The sequence below is a fragment of the Rhipicephalus microplus genome, chromosome 5, assembly GCF_043290135.1.
Source record: "Rhipicephalus microplus isolate Deutch F79 chromosome 5, USDA_Rmic, whole genome shotgun sequence".
Taxonomy (NCBI): domain Eukaryota; kingdom Metazoa; phylum Arthropoda; class Arachnida; order Ixodida; family Ixodidae; genus Rhipicephalus; species Rhipicephalus microplus.
Window position 1 is genome coordinate 144,327,423 of NC_134704.1, and position 16,659 is coordinate 144,344,081.

Sequence of the window (16,659 nt, forward strand, 5' to 3'; positions counted from 1 at the left end):
GACCAGCGAATTCATCAAATAATCGCTGTAATTTGCATAACATCGCCAAAAATGCTTGTGAACAATGCGGCTAATGCCCGCGCCACGCGAAAGGGCGCCACCGTCTCGTCCAGCGAGCGATTTACGAGGCGTGGTGGCAAGGGCGATGGAAATCGTGCACTACAGTTATGAAGATCATAGTTCGTATAACGTGAGCCTGTGGGCTATGTTATCGCTTTGGGGCTGGAACGTCACGACAGTGGCGCTGTGAAAAAAAATGAGGTAGACAGGAACTTGTTCTCCGAAGACTGTGGAAACAGCGCAGTGGATGTCCTTGTCCTCTTTTCTCTCGTCTTCACATTCGCTTCACTTTCTCGCCTCTTCGTTAAACTGCACCATACGAGGCTTTTTCTCTTTTTTCTCTGTTTATGTTGGGCTTATCATAATTAGATCTAATTAGGGTAAATAAAGCATTTGTCTTAATTTGCAATAGCTCGTTTAGTAAGGGCTGAACAATGAGTAGCGTAATTATGATTAACTTTTGCATATCTGACTTTCATTAAATTCAACTTGAATCATTTTTTTCAATTTCGTCTGTTTTACTGTAACTTACTATGTTGGCACGACCAGGCTCAACTATATTTAAAGTGGCTCCACTACGCTTAACAAGTCTTACTTTTGACTACGCTCACCTTGGCTTCGCGAGATCACCTCATAGCCACGCCTACGCTTGCACGTAAGCTTATTTAGGAATCGCTCAGTGACGTCATAGCCAGGTGAACTTTTCTACCTTCACCGCGGATGCTAACAACAAAAAGCTCAAACAGCTTGACTGTGATAATGCGCTTGCAATGTCCATAGAATTGTTCCCGTGGTAAAACAGCTTTTTCATTTCACAGACAGCAGTGGCAAGCCATCTCACAGAGGCCGTTCGTCGAAGCGACCGGCCACCACCGTGGTGATAACGCCGTCTCGCGAGTTTGGAATGTTGGCTCGGAAGCGCGCATCGCAGCAGGCCAGGCTACCTGCGCGCGTTCTGTACGTTCAACTCCTCAGCGACCAGCTGGGAAGCGGTAGCATCGACACGTCAGTGGTACGTTGCCGGTAGCTATGCACTGCAAACGCCACGCGTCTCGTCTTTGAGCCAGCAACACTGCTATCTCATTCATCAGCACAACTTTGATGTCATAAATGGGAGTTGAAGTGTAGATCACGTAGACGCATTCAGCAGGAATTCCGTCAATGTTGAAAGTTTCATGTTTCAAAATTTAAAGCGAACTAGCAGACTTTTTTGTTTTATGTGTGTATATCTATACCGTAATATATTTGCAGTATTTTAAAACCGCGCTATGCCAAATCAACATTGCTCGAGTTCTGTTCTACCTCCTCATTCTGTTCACCTATTGTCAGTATCGGAATATTGATAAGTGAAGCCAAAATGGGGGAAAATCGTGCATGACCATGGTCTTTTCTGTTTTACCCTGGAAACAACCACGCTGATGTACCATTTCCTACCGCATGTGAACTCTTTGTATCTGCAGAGCAAAGCGTTCGATGTCACCGATCGCGTGGACTCCGAGTTTATGGATCCCCTGGCAAGTGTCTGGAGCAACAGTTCTCCAGCGCGAACAGTAGCACTGGAGAACAGCACGGTCTTCAAGGGACGCCGTGCTCTGGCGACACGCTGGCGCAACGCGCTTTCTGACTACGGCGTCACCTCTGGACACGACGTCCTACTGCGAGATGAGAACAGCGACTTCTTGCGCACTCTCATCGACACCTGGGAGACGAAGGGCGAGTCCGAGACGCACTTGTTCGTCTCTTGGTGCATAGTGCAGGTACAGTGTGGCTAACTTTGTCTACGTTATAGACAGTTTTGAATTACGCACGATAAGATTTCCGCTTGCGTTGCGCATGCATAGCAAACGCTCATCTCTTGCGGGCTGACAGCCCTAGGTATAACGTGTTACTTTAAGCAAAGTTGTGGGAATTATGGCTAAATATAGTTACGCTTGGAGTGTTGGCGATCGTCTACTTTCTACTCCTAAATCACTTATATGTAAAGTATTGCCACGTGCTGTTCAAATGATGGCAATTGTCGCTTTGTCTTATGTAATCTAGGTCCTTTTTTGTCACAACCACAAAAGTGTTTAACGCTTTCGCAGTACAATACGCTAGCATTTACAGATTCGAATTAGAAAGGAGAGACAGTGTGCTGCATATATAGCACTGCAGACACCATAGCACCAAAAGTATAAAAGGTCAAGAGATTAGAGGCGCTGTGAACGTAGGCTTCATTGCAGAGACTTATCACTTGCAACAATGACGTGAAACTGTAAAAGGAAAACAAAAAAATTTGGCAGATCCCATGTACAACGGGAATCGATGATATGCGAAGCATGAATGAGAAATGTTTATATGTCACTTCAACAAAATCACCACAACGTTATGAGGTGGAGGTAAATGATGCCGTAAATGACTTCCGTGTCATTATTATCATGTTTGAAAGTGTCGTTTATCTTCTTCATCTGTTCACGCCACGTGATACCAAGTTTAGTGTATGTTGACCTAGCGAAACGGCCACGAGCACAAGCGTAGTATGTTGTCATGTTCTTACATGAAACGCGTGTCAGGATTATCATGTTTGCACCAGTCATATATTCCTTCATCCATTGGCGTCACGTACCACCAAATTTGGCATATGTGAAGCTAGCGAAACGGCAGTGAGCGCATCATCAGTGTGGCATGTAGCTTGTTGTTACATGACACGCATGTCGTAATTATCATGTTCGGATGTGTCATTTACCTATTTCGTCTATTCGCGTCACGTAATACCAATTTTCGTACTTGTGAAGCTAGCGAAACGGCCGCAAACGCATCATGAACGTAGCACGTAGTCATGTTGTTACATAACACACACCTTATGTTTATCATGTTTGCACCAGTATCATACCTTCATGGTCCATTTGCGTCTCGTAATAACCTATTTAGTACAAGTGAAGCCAGCGAAACGGCTGACAGCGCATCATGAGCACGGCATGTAGTTATGTTGTTTTATGACAGGCATCTCATGATTATCATGTTTGCACCAGTCGCAAACCTTCGTTATTCATTCATGTACTGTAATACCAAATTTGGTATATGTGACGCTAGCGAAACTGCCGCGAGCGCATCATGAGCGTTGCATGTAGTCATACTGTTACATGACACGCATGTCATAATTTTCATGCTAGGGTCTGTCGCTTGTGTTCGCCATGCAATCATGCCATACCATACCAGTTTTGCAACATGTCATGAGAACAAAAACACCGCAAGAGCTGCAGGACCATGAAAGGTAAGTTAGGACATTCTTGACATCCATGTGATGATTATCATGTTATGACTCCTCAAATATGTTGTTCATACAGTCACGATATGCAATACCAAGTTTGGTATCGATACTATTATCGAAACGGCCAGAAGAGCTAAAAGTCGTAGGCGGATAGATAGACAGACAGACAGACAGACAGACAGACAGACAGACAGACAGACAGACAGACAGACAGACAGACAGACAGACAGACAGACAGACAGACAGACAGACAGACAGACAGACAGACAGACAGACAGACAGACAGACAGACAGACAGACAGACAGACAGACAGACAGACAGACAGACAGACAGACAGACAGACAGACAGACAGACAGACAGACAGACAGACAGACAGACAGACAGACAGACAGACAGACAGACAGACAGACAGATAGATAGATAGATAGATAGATAGACAGACAGACAGATAGATAGATAGATAGATAGATAGATAGATAGATAGATAGATAGATAGATAGATAGATAGATAGATAGATAGATAGATAGATAGATAGATAGATAGATAGATAGATAGATAGATAGATAGATAGATAGATAGATAGATAGACAGATAGATAGATAGATAGATAGATAGATAGATAGATAGATAGATAGATAGATAGATAGATAGATAGATAGATAGATAGATAGATAGATAGATAGATAGACAGACAGACAGACAGACAGACAGACAGACAGACAGACAGACAGACAGACAGACAGACAGACAGACAGACAGACAGACAGACAGACAGATAGATAGATAGATAGATAGATAGATAGATAGATAGATAGATAGATAGATAGATAGATAGATAGATAGATAGATAGATAGATAGATAGATAGATAGATAGATAGATAGATAGATAGATAGATAGATAGATAGATAGATAGATAGATAGATAGATAGATAGATAGATAGATAGATAGATAGATAGATAGATAGATAGATAGATAGATAGATAGATAGATAGATAGATAGATAGATAGATAGATAGATAGATAGATAGATAGATAGATAGATAGATAGATAGATAGATAGATAGATAGATAGATAGACGTTCAAAGTCACCGAAGTTTGCTAAGAAATGTCTCGCATTTAGGAATTGTGACTGACGACCCCCAAAGCGTCCTCAACGTACGTCTCTATGAAGTTAGACAGAAACGCTTGAAGTGCCTTCGCTTCGCAAAGAAATGCTTCGTACTTGCTGAACAAGCCAGTCAGTCAATCAGTTAATCTATCAGAGCTGCGATAGCCAGCTTTCATGTCTATATGGACGCAGCTTGTACTAGCATTCCACAATGGCAGCCTTGGGTACAAAGAAGTTGCGTCAGTGTGAAAATGACACCGCAGAAAACGTGCTTGTGCTTGAATAGGGAAACGAGCTGCACATGATGATTTGATGATAATAATGTTACACCACGAAATTCGCTTCCAGGCATGCTGGTGCTCCAAAACGGCGGTTTCAATGAAGTCACTGCAGGTCATCAAGTACAAGACAACCTAACCATGGAAATTGACCGTCCGTGCAGGTGGCAGCGCTGTTCGCCAGTCAGCGTCTCATCGCAAGCTTCTACGAAAGTGAACAGCACGCACGCGTCTTGCACAGCCTCTTCTGTCTGGCGCACACCTATCTTCTTAGCGGATTCGAGCTGTTCACCGGATACAGCAGCCAGGCGTTCTACGCGAACGCCCGCGACGATGCGGAGGCGCTGGTCAGAGCGGTGCGGGACGAGTACGGCAGGCTACTCGCCCGATGGCCCAGCAGGGACAAGAACGTTACCGTTGTCGCCGACTGGAACTCGACTGCGGTCGCGTTCAGTGTACGTGCTCACAGTTTTCACGCGACTAATGGTCTCAACATCTCACCGTTATTTTTCACGAACTTTGTGTACCGTGATGTTATCACCGTAATTTGGTCACCCATTTTGCTGGTCCCGAGCGTATCGAATCAGGGAGGGGAGGTTCAAATCTCTCTCTCGCACCCCCCTCCCAAAAAAACTGGCTATCGTCCTAATACTGCTTGTGTCTCAAACACGACACCATTGGTTTAAAGTGTGCTACTTTCCTCTGACGAGAAAAGTAGCAGCTGGCTCAATCTGAAGCATTGGCAAGCTTCGTAAAATCCTGTGCTAGCGGACGCAGTTAAGGTGTTTGGAGAATTTTCGGAAAGTACTGTCTTTCTTCTAACCGCGACGCCGCACTGCATGTCCTCCTCTCTCGCCTCTCAGGCCGTCGCCCGGGAAAGGTCACCAACATCGCACGTGTTGTAGGCGTAAAATAGTATTCTTGAGCCGGTGCCCCCATGCCGGCCTTTCCCCATGCCGGCCTTTCGGTAGAGGATGTTTCCAGTGTAGAGAAAAGCCTGGAAAGCTACGTAATATAGAGGGTTGCTACTTACAGTGGCGAAGAAGCGCCCCTACAGTGGCGAAGAAGCGCCCCTTTCTAACTGGTCGTGTCATTTTTGTGACAGGGCGACTAAATATGTCACAGGCCGAACGTCGATCGGACCCAATTCATTTTATTGTTATACGAATTATACGGACACTCTCCGCTGGATTTTGCCGTCGACGTCACCGTCACTGACTGTATATGTAGGCGTATCTATATATATAAGCGCAGAAAGAAAAATAATCGAGAAAAGAAAAACCCGGCACGCGGATTGATATTGTAATATCTGAATTGCGAATGTGAGGCGTTAACCACAGAGCCGCCGAGGAGTATCTCCTTCAGCGCTCAAGTGGCAAGCTATATATATATATATATATATATATATATATATATATATATATATATATATATATATATATATATATATATATATATATATATATATATTGTCAGGTGCTACAGAAAGTCTTCAACTTGGAAGAACTGATCCGGCGGGGAGACGCACCGAAAACTGACAAGATGGCTGCTTCAATAATCAACAGCAACTAGCCAGAGCACGCGCTGCCCCCAGAACATCGTCTTCCATTCTCGCGGGTAGCCATGGCTTGCGCTCGCCGTAACTAGCGGCCAAGTGGCATTATTACCCCTCTGAAATAAAATGGCAGCATATCCACGGAGTGAATGATGGAGAGTGGGGCGAAGCATTCGTCCGTCCATTCGTTCTTGCTTCCATCAGTTCATGTGTCCGTCTGTGTGACCGTCCATGCGTCCATCCGCCCGTCCGTGTGTGTGTCTGTTGGTGCGTCCGTCCCTGCGTTCGTCCATGCATACGCCCCTGCGTCCGTTCATGCATCCATCCATGCATCTGTCTGTGTGTCCGTTCGTTCATCTATTCAACACCCCAAGTACCAACATCTCGCATCTTTTCATCATATATTACCCATATAGAAGCACCACCATCCAGCGTACATTCTAAGGACTAAACGAGAGGTGGCACACACACACTTTCTTACGGCATGCGCTTCGGGTCTACTCAACGCCGACTAAATTTGTCTACTTCCCACCTTTAACCACCTCGAGTTCATGGTATACACTAGTTCACTGTATTCATGGCACTGTGGCCCAACGCTCGCTAATCCTTTCTAAAACCAAGGAGGTTACGCCCAGCGAGTATAACGTAGCAACCTTTTCTTGTCAGATAGTGCTCAATATAAATGCCAGTGGCTGCTAATGGGGATCGCAGCGTGCGCGTTAACTAAAAGCCAAATGCTCCTGTCTCTCATTCCCCATTAGCAGCCATTGGCATGTACATTGAGCACTATTTTTCATTGTTCAACAAAGCACAGAAGAAATCTCTCACCAGCACCACTTTGGAGGTCCAAATGTTATACGTGTTTTATACTACAACAGCTACGAGGGACGAACAGGTGCCGTTATAAGGAGCTTCACCCATAAAAGGCACCGCTCTGATGCTCGGGAAGTACAAAGGCAAAGTCAGGGCGAACCGACAGAAAATACGTTCATAGCCAAAAACAGTGATAAGGTTAATGCGCAGTCGCACTACCGCGTGAAGTAAGGCTTCAGTCGCACTACGTGCGTAATCTCAAGGAGTGTCTTCGTTGCCGTGGCGAGAAGGTGCCGTCAGGGACTACCTCGTATAATTCACATCGCTCTCGCGCCGCAACACTTTGTGTGGTCCGAAGTAGCGACTGACCAGTTTTTCTGACAATTCCTGGTGACGGACTGGAGTCCACACCCAAACTCGATCGCCTGGATGGTATTCAACTTGTCGATGTCGAACGTTGTAGCGGCATGCATGCGTCTGTACTCTGCTGGTGCGTAATGTGTAGGCGTGCTAAATGGCGTGCTTCTTCGGCGTACTGGGTAAGCTGCACGGCATAAGGAGTGATCAAAGCGTCGCAATTGTGTGGAAGCATCGTATCCAGCATAGTCTGGACCTCATGTCCATAGACAAGATGGAAAAGCGTGAATCGCGTAGCTTTCTGGACGGCAGTATTGTACGCAAATGTGACGTACGGTAGTACTTGGTACCAGGTATTTTGCTGGACATCTACGTACATAGATAACAAGTCTGCGATGTTCTAGTTGAGTCGCTCTGTCAAGCCGTTGCTCTGCGGATAATATGCCGTGGCCTTGCGATGGCTCGTGTAGCTGAGCTTGAATACGTCACAAATGAGCTTGGCCGTGAATTCTGTTCTTCTGTCTGTAATTACGCATGACGGGGCGCCGTGTCGAAGAACGATCTGGTCCATAAAGAATTGGGCGACGTCGGTAGCCGTAGCGCGTTGTAGTGCCTTTGTTTCGGCGTACTTCGTCAAATAGTCGGTGCGTTGCCAGTAGGTGATGGCGGAAAGGGCCCCAGTCAATCCATTTCTATTTGATCGAATGGCGCTCTAGGTGGTCCTATTGGATGAAGAAGCCCCGCGGGCTTCAATGGCGGGGATTTGCAACGTTGACATTCCCCGCAGATTTTCACGTATCGCTTAACGGATGCAGAAAGCTTAGGCGAGTAGCACGCGTGTCGAACTCGAGCGAGAGTTTGAGAGGAACCTAAGTGACCAGATGTGGGCTCATTGTGGCAGGCAAGAAGAATGCCGTCACGCATTTCAGTTGGCACAACTAGAAGATAGGTTCTCTCATTGCCGGTGGAGTCTTTTTCTTATACAGGACCCCATCTCTCAGACAGAACGACGACAGACTTCAAGAAATACATCGAGGCACGGAAGTGTTGCGTCCTTCAAGATTTTCGATAACTGCGCGAATTTCATCGTTCGCGCGCTGTCGTGTAATCAGATCTGTTGTAGTAAGGACCCCAAGGAAACCACCGTCATCCTCAGTGTCGTGGCTACAATCTTCGACAGGTGCACGGGATAATGTATCAGCATCTTCGTGCTTGCGGCCCGATTCGTAAGCGATCGTGAAATCATATTCCTGCAGACGAAGACTCCATCGCGCCAGTCGCCCACACGGGTCCCGTAGGTTGGCTAACCAGCACAACGAATAACGGTCGGTCACTACTTTGAAGTGGCGTCCGTAAAGGTAAGGCCTAAATTTCACCGTGGCCCATACAAAAGCGAGGCACTCTTTCTCTGACGTGGAGTAGTTGACCTCGGCGCGGGAAAGAGTGCGGCTAGCGTATGCTATCACTCGCTCTGTGCCCTCTTGTTGCTGTACGAGGACAGCACCAAGACCCACGTTGCTGGCGTCAGTAGGAATTTCAGTATCAGCGTTTCGGTCAAAGTGAGCGAGGACTGGTGGTGTCTGCAAACGCTCCCGTAGTTCAGAGAAAGCTGCGTCCTGTTCTTCCTCCCAGACGAATGGAACATCTTCACGAGTGAGTCTAGTGAGCGGTTCAGCAGTTCTAGAAAAATTGGCTATAAAGCGGCGATAGTGCGCGCAGAGCCCTAGAAAGCGACGTACTACCTTCTTCAGTTTCAGTTTATTTCAGTTATTAGTACAGAAAAAGGAACAGTATACAAAGTATATATACAGGAGGAGGTCCGAAAGCACAAGGCTGCAGGGGGACCTCCTGTTCAAAATGGGATTACAAAATTTACTCAATTAGCAGTAGCAGTGAAAACAGAGAGATGAGTAAATTGATAAAACCAACACTAACAAGAAACAAGTAAAAAGAAAAGTGGAATAAACAATATATTAAGATAAAAACATCTAGTAGTTTATCAAGTACAAATACAATTGTTTTTTAAATGTGCCAATAGTCGAGCATTGCTTGATGTGAGATGGCAATGAATTCCATAATGATAATGCTGCGAAATATGCAGTGTGGCGACCAAAATTAGTGCGGATAGTAGGTAGTAGAAAATTTTTATTTGAAGCGAATCTAGTACGGTTTAAGTTAGACAAAGCATTAGGATAAAAGACGCTTGATGGGACAAGATGGTGCAAGGACTTGAACAGCATGATAATGAAATGATATTTAAATAAACAAACAGTAGAAAGTATGTCAAAGTTACGAAGTAATGATGATACACTTGAACGATATGAACTGAAAGTCATTAGTGTGATGGCTTGGTTTTGAATGTGCTGAATGGGAGATAAGTGGGTGAGGTATGTAGTTCCCCAAGTGGGGATGCAATAATTAATATGGCTGTGAATAAAAGCATAATATAACTTGATTATAGTTGAAATGTTAAAGTAGTAACGTGCTCCGATTAGAATCCTGACACCAAATGCTAGTTCTTTGCGCAAATGAATAACATGATTAGAGTATTTTAGGTTGCTGTCGAGAACGATTCCTAAGAAAGAGCATTCATTGTCAGGGTTAATGAGTGAGCCATTTAGTTTAATAGAAATTTCGGAGGGAAGAACTTTGTTAGCTGAGTGGAATATCATGAAGTTAGTTTTCTTAGGGTTAATACTGAGGGAATTCGTGAGACACCAGCTTAAGATGTTATTTAGATCTTTTTGTAATTCGTATCACGTGGAACAGGAAACGAGGCCACGGCGATACTTTTGTCAGGGTCTGGTCGAATACCATTCGCACTGACATGGCCAAGAAACTTAAGTTCCTTGTAACCGAAGTGGCATTTTTCTGGCTTCAGTGTCAGGTTGGCAGAGCAGAGCGCTTCAAGCACATTCTGCAGACGCTTCAGGTGCTCCTCAAAGGTGGCAAAAAGCACGACTACATCATCCAGATAAACAAGGCACGTGTCCCATTTCAGACCAGTAATAACACTGTCCATCATTTTCTGGAATGTCGCAGGTGCAGAACAGAGGCCGTAGGGAAGCACTTTGAATTCATATAAGCCATCCGGTGTAATGAAGGCGGTTTTTTCACGATCTATTTCATAAACTTTCATAAAATAGCCACTTTTCAAGTCTATCGATGAAATATACTTGGCCCGCCACAGTCTGTCGAGGGAATCATCGATGCGGGGCAGCAGGTAGACGTCTTTTTTAGTCACGCTGTTAAGTTTCCTGTAGTCCACGCAGAAGCGCAGTGATCCATTATTTTTCTTCACGAGCACAACCGGAGATGACCAGGCACTTTTCGAAAGTTGGATATGTCATCTTGCAACATCTCTTTGACTTGAGCATATATAACGTCACGTTCCTTGGCCGAAACGCGGTAAGGGTGTTGTTTTACGGGCGAAGCGTCGTTATACGTAATTATTCGGTGTTTGATGATAGGTGTCTGACGAACCTTCGAGGTGGACGCGAAGCACTCTTTGAATTGATATAGCAGTTCACGTATCTCGGTCTGTTGTTGTTCCGAGAGGGTCGAGTTGACATATCAACTTTTGCACGTAGTGAAGTCACGTCGCTTAGTGTCGGTCGAAGCCCGTCGTCGGCTGATGTAGATGCGAAGCATTCAGAAACGTCTGCGATAGGGTAGGCGAAATTGATGGCGGTGTCACGAAACAGGTGCCGATACTCGTTACTGAAATAAGTCACAAGTAGGGAAGAGTGTTCGTCATAAAGCGTGACGAGGCTCCGTGCAGCCCAGACACCTAGCGCTGACAAAAGCGTCAAGTTACCTTCGGCGACAACCTCACCCTCCCGTAACTTGTCAGACACCACATCAACTAGGACGCTTGAACGCGGAGGCAACGTGATACTCTCGGCAGAAACGCGAAGCGTGCTGTCACGGATGTCGTCAGGTATGTCGGAGGATCCAGCTGTCAAAAACGTCCCGGTACGCTCTCGAAGATCGGTAATAGCGCCGAGCTCCCGCAAAAAGTCGACTCCCAGGATTAGATCTCGGGGAAAGTCCCGAAGTACGAGGCAGCTGGCGAGAACCGTACGCCCCCGAATGCTCACTCTGATAGTGCACATGTCGATTGTAGTGACTACGTGCCTCCGGCAGTACGAATTTGTGCTTTGTACCAAGGCATAACAACTTTTTTTTTATGTGCGCTGCTAGTTTCCCGCTCATGATCGAGTAGTCCGCACCTGTGTGCAATAATGCACTAACGTCGTGGTGACCATCGACTGCCACATGTATATCCAAAAAAAATCTGCTTATGGATTTTGTCGCTGTCGTCGGGGAATCGCTCTGTGCCTCGGTCTTTCGCCGAATCTCGGCCGTGGTGGGTCGACGGCGAAACCCTGTAGTCCGAGGCGGCGATAGGGACATTCCCGGTACACATGTCCAGCTTCACCACAGTGATAACACAGTGGTCGTCTGTCCGGTGTGTGCCATGCATACGTCGCATTTTCTGGGAAGCGGCTGTCGATTTTCTAAGTGCTGAATTGGCTGCAGCAAAGAAAGTGCATCCTGAGGCATAGGATTAACGAAGCGCGGTGAAGCAGGAACATATCGGCTTACAGCTTCTGCGTATGATGCACGATGAGGCTCCGTCGGGACAGGCGGAACATAGCTGGAAGGCGGCACTTGGAGAGCCTGTCGTACTTCGTTTCTGACAAGGCCGCAAATAGACCCTGCAGTAGGTTGGGACTGACACTGAGTCTTTCGTAGTTCGTCGCGCACCACCGATCGAATGAGGTCGCAGAGAGACTAGATGTTGATGTTGCTTGCCGCACCTCCAATCTGACCTATTGATGAAGCGGCACTCGCTTGCCGGTCGTACACAGTAGAGCACTGCTGCAGCTCTTGCTCCATGGTTGTGGCTTCCGTCGAAAGTTCTGCCATGGTCTTTAAGGGAAACCCTCGCTTCACTTCTCGCATTAAATGACGGACCTTTTTTTCTTCTGCCATGTCGGGGTCGGCTCGACGAAAGAGGCTTGTCATGTCCTCGACGTACATCATGACACTTTCATTCGGCATTTGGAGGCACGACTAAATCGCTCGCTCGGCTCGTTCACGGCGATCGAGATTGGCCCAAAGTGCCAGCAAATATCGACGAAAGACGCCCCACGAGGGAAAAGTATCACGGTTTTCGTACCAAGTGCGAGCACCGTCCTCCAAGCTGAAATTCACGTTCCTAAGTTTGTCGAAGTACCCCCACTGTAATCCGAAACCCGTTCGAACTGAGCTAGCCAGTCTTCGACATCCTCCAAGACGGAACCGTGGAAAACCTTCAGAACACTTGGCTTCCACAGCGTGTGAGGCGTGGCTGCAGCGCTTTCCTGTGCGTTGGAGGCTGCAGCGCCTTCCCTAGCGTTCGGGGTTGCCACAGACGTCATCTTGGGAAGAGGTCAACGCTCAGGAGGTAGTCCTCGGAGTTTTTGGCTTGAGCGGTGAACAGGTGTTGTCACTGCAGGTACAGGGCTACCTGGAGGCGTTCGGAACATCGGCTAGGGGTGACCCAGCATCTCCGCCAGTAGTCACGTGCTACAAAAGGTCTTCAACTTGGAAGAACTGAGCCAGCGGGAAGACGCACCGAAAACTGGCAAGATGGCTGCTTCAATAATCAACAACAACTAGCCAGAGCACGCGCTGCCCCAGGACATCTAGAACATTGTATTTCATTCTCGCGGGCAGCCATGGCTTGCGGTCACCGTAACTAGCGGCCAAGTGGCAATATATATATAAAAGTAAACTATCGTGTTTTCAGCATTACCAGCAAGATGGCGCAATGAGCATGCGTGGCGAAATCACGACGCGGCGGCGCGCGCTGTCATCTCCCACGCATTCTTTGACCCACGAAAAGGAGAGCGCATCTTTTGCGCGTGAGAAACGCGGGGCATGTTTCGATCTGCGTGCCATTCTGCTCGTGACTTTCAGTTTGTTGCTGTCGCATTCATCACTCTCGCCTTTGCGGCAGAACTGTGACGTTTTTTTTTTTTGTGTGTGTCGCAGGCCATGGACCGAACAACCCGTGACTCTGGCGACGGTATAGGCTTGCGCGTGGCTAAGTTCCACGAGCCTTTGCTTCCGGGTGACTCGCTGGTCAAGGCGTGGCGCCTCGTCGCAGCCGCCGTCCGCTCCTCGTTCCGATATTCACGGATGGTTGCCGTGGCAGAGTCGATGCAGGCACTCAGCTTACACGCGAATGTCGGCAAAGACTTCGTCCTGATGCCGTACGTCTTCACCTTTCCGCTGTACGATGAAGACTTGGTGAAGGTACTCAATTACGCTGGTCTGGGAAGCCAGGTAAGGACACAGCCGCAGTATAAATAAATACGTGGTGTTTATGGAATTGGGAAGTGTCGGGTACTTCATCGCCTCCTCGCCGTCTTCTTCAATGCTAGGAAGTTTAGTCACGCGAATTTATTTGTTATTATACTTGGACACTTTGCAAGCTGGAATCAACCCGTGTCTTCTAGTTACTTGTACCAAAAAGAGCGAACATGTCGCAAAAGGTATTCCACCACTGCCACAAGTTACGTGTAGGAAGGAGGGCTAACTTCATAGAAGCTTGCTTGAAGCTCGAACTTTGTTGAGAATCAGGTGCGTCAACAGGCGAAACCAGATGACGTAAAAGCAAATAACTGAAGCTTTAGTGAATCCCTTCGAATGATTGGAAGTCTGTCACAATAGAAAGAGTCCTGCAAGTACTTATAGAACGCGTACATAAACATTTAGCAGGGAGAACTAAAGCGTTGAGGGGTGGTTGGCTCCCCTCTTTTCATATTTTCTCCCCACATCCTAGACTTGTGTCCTCCCAGGCAGCGCCATTCGGCACGGTATCTCGTGTTGTTTGCCGGGGTCCACCGAAATTGCAATTACGTATTTCCGTCACACAAATGACGTCAAAATGCCACCGTTCAGAAGACAAAAATAAAAGCTTCGTCAACAAGAGTTGGACCTATGACCTCTGGAGTCCGCCACAGCACATACCGGGTACGCTATCCACTGCAGCACAGCCGCAGTCTTTGGAAGCTTTCAAAATACGCCTTTTATATCTATCTATCACTGTGCTCTTGCAGCGTTCTTGATAAAGTGTGGTTATGCCTCATGACCTCGGCATCCGCGCTTAGTTCCTCCAATGCGCCTTCTTAGCGCCCGTTCCATTCGGCGCGTTTCCAATGCGAGTAGTGTAGTTTTGTCAATGCCTTAACACACCCCCAGGCACCGACCATTGGCGTCGCTCATAGCATCTATCTATACCAAATAACTTTACGCCACTCGCCGGCTTCGTCTGGCTCCACGTTTTCCACTGACGCCGGCCACGCGAATATTCGGGGCGGGTAAGAGGGAGAACACGACGTGCGTTGCGTTTCCCCTTGGTCGGGTAGAGAGAGAGAAAGAATAAACATTTATAGTGGTGTCTCTTAGTCCAACGTGCCGCGAGTAGGTGACCTCATAGCTCAATTTCTATCATCATGCTTTTCTGGTTGTCACACCGCTTTCTCTGGTTCCGCTCTCACCGTTAATTGTTGCAGCTACCGACCACAAGAGTCTCTAACAAGGGTTTTATAGCGATAGCAATTGTTGGACACTCTTGGCTATATTTTGCCACTGGCGTCGGCGTCGCCGTCACTCACCGTATATGTATACCAATCTCTATATAAAAAAATGCAAGGAAGAATAAAACCCAGATTAAGACTCCGGCGCGCGGAAGCAAACTTGGGTCCTCTCAATCATGAGTACCAGGCGTTAACCGCTGAGCGACGGATGAGATGTGGCTATAAGAGGGAAAAGAAGAGAAAAGTGAGCCCCGTAACTGTCTGCATCTGGGTGCGACACCTTAACAGTAGCTCACAAGGGATGGGGGTGAGGAAGGATTAAAAGGATAGGAATAAAGGTGGAGAGAGAGAGAGAGAAAGAGAGATGCGCTAAGCCAGTGAGCGAGGACATATCGAGGGGATAGGATAGATAGGAAAGTTGGAAACACGGCCACAGGATTCCGAGGACGGGGCACCACTTGCGAAAGCTCTTGTCTGCGTCAGGAGATGGCGTAGGGCAAGTCCAGTATGTCGGAGCTGCGCTGTCGTCGGAGATCGGCGTCAGTAGGTGACGTAGGGCCAGCCCAGTCAGCCAGAGCTGCGCTGACGTCGGAGATCGCGAGGGCACAACCGGTCGGCACGGAATCAACGACCTTCGCCGTTCAAACAGCAAGCTATTTACATATACCACTTACCACTGCCGACGCGCATATCGGGGGAATTATGTTTTCAACAATACCAGAAAGCAGACCCAATGAGCGTGCGTCGCCGCAACGCGTGGCGATTGAGGCAACGCACCGCCACGCCACGTGTAATCTCCCACGTGTAATCTAATCTCCCACGTGTACTTTGCCTCTAATCTAATTTGCTCTTATCTCCCACGCGAGGGTAGTGAGACTCCCTTGCGTGCCTTATCTCGCGGTGGGGAGGAGAGAAGAATCGTATACGTCTTTACTGGCTTCGGGCTTTACCTGGACAGAGTCTGTTGTAGTTACCGGGCACACGAAGGTCACTGCAATTATCAGACTCTCATTTTACGAAAAGCGCGCGCTTTTCAGACACAGCGAAGTAACAACTGGGACGCTTATTCACGGGCACGTGTACGTGCGAGTACGTTTCGTGCGTCATTTGTGCGTGAGAAACGCGGGGCAGGTTTCGATCTGCTTTCTATTCTGCGCGTGACCTTCCGATTTGTTGCTATCGCGTTCATTGCTTCGCCTTTCCGGCAAAGCTGTGGCTTTTTTTTTTTCAAATAATTAATGATGGACGTTAGTTTTAAGGATAGAAATGTTTTACTAAGCGCAAAGGTGGATGCATTCACGTTAAGCGGTACTATAGGTGTCATACATCGATGGACATTGCGCAAGGTCTCTTATATCAATGTAGTGTAAACATTAGACTACTGTAAGAACACGTTTGACTTTAGCGTTTTATCGATTGATTGATATGTGGGGTTTAACGTCCCAAAACCACTATATGATTATGAGAGACGCCGTAGTGGAGGGCTCCGGAAATTTCGACCACCGGGGGTTCTTTTAACGTGCACCCAAATCTGAGCACATGGGCCTACAACATTTCCGCCTCCATCGGAAATGCAGCCGCCGCAGCCGGGATTCGAACCCGCGCCCTGCGGGTCAGCAGCCGAGTACCTTAGCCACTA

The 16,659-nt window shown here is 47.2% G+C and overlaps 1 protein-coding gene across 1 annotated transcript in view; it reads left to right on the top strand.

The window, feature by feature from the left end:
• LOC142817584 (endothelin-converting enzyme 1-like) overlaps positions 1 to 16,659 on the top strand; it is a 37,437-nt gene that overhangs the window by 18,315 nt on the left and 2,463 nt on the right. The window contains exons 6-9 of the mRNA XM_075894634.1: positions 879 to 1,072; positions 1,521 to 1,817; positions 4,868 to 5,158; positions 13,471 to 13,764. Coding sequence (XP_075750749.1) covers positions 879 to 1,072; positions 1,521 to 1,817; positions 4,868 to 5,158; positions 13,471 to 13,764 — 1,076 coding nt within the window. The remainder of the gene's footprint in view (positions 1 to 878; positions 1,073 to 1,520; positions 1,818 to 4,867; positions 5,159 to 13,470; positions 13,765 to 16,659) is intronic.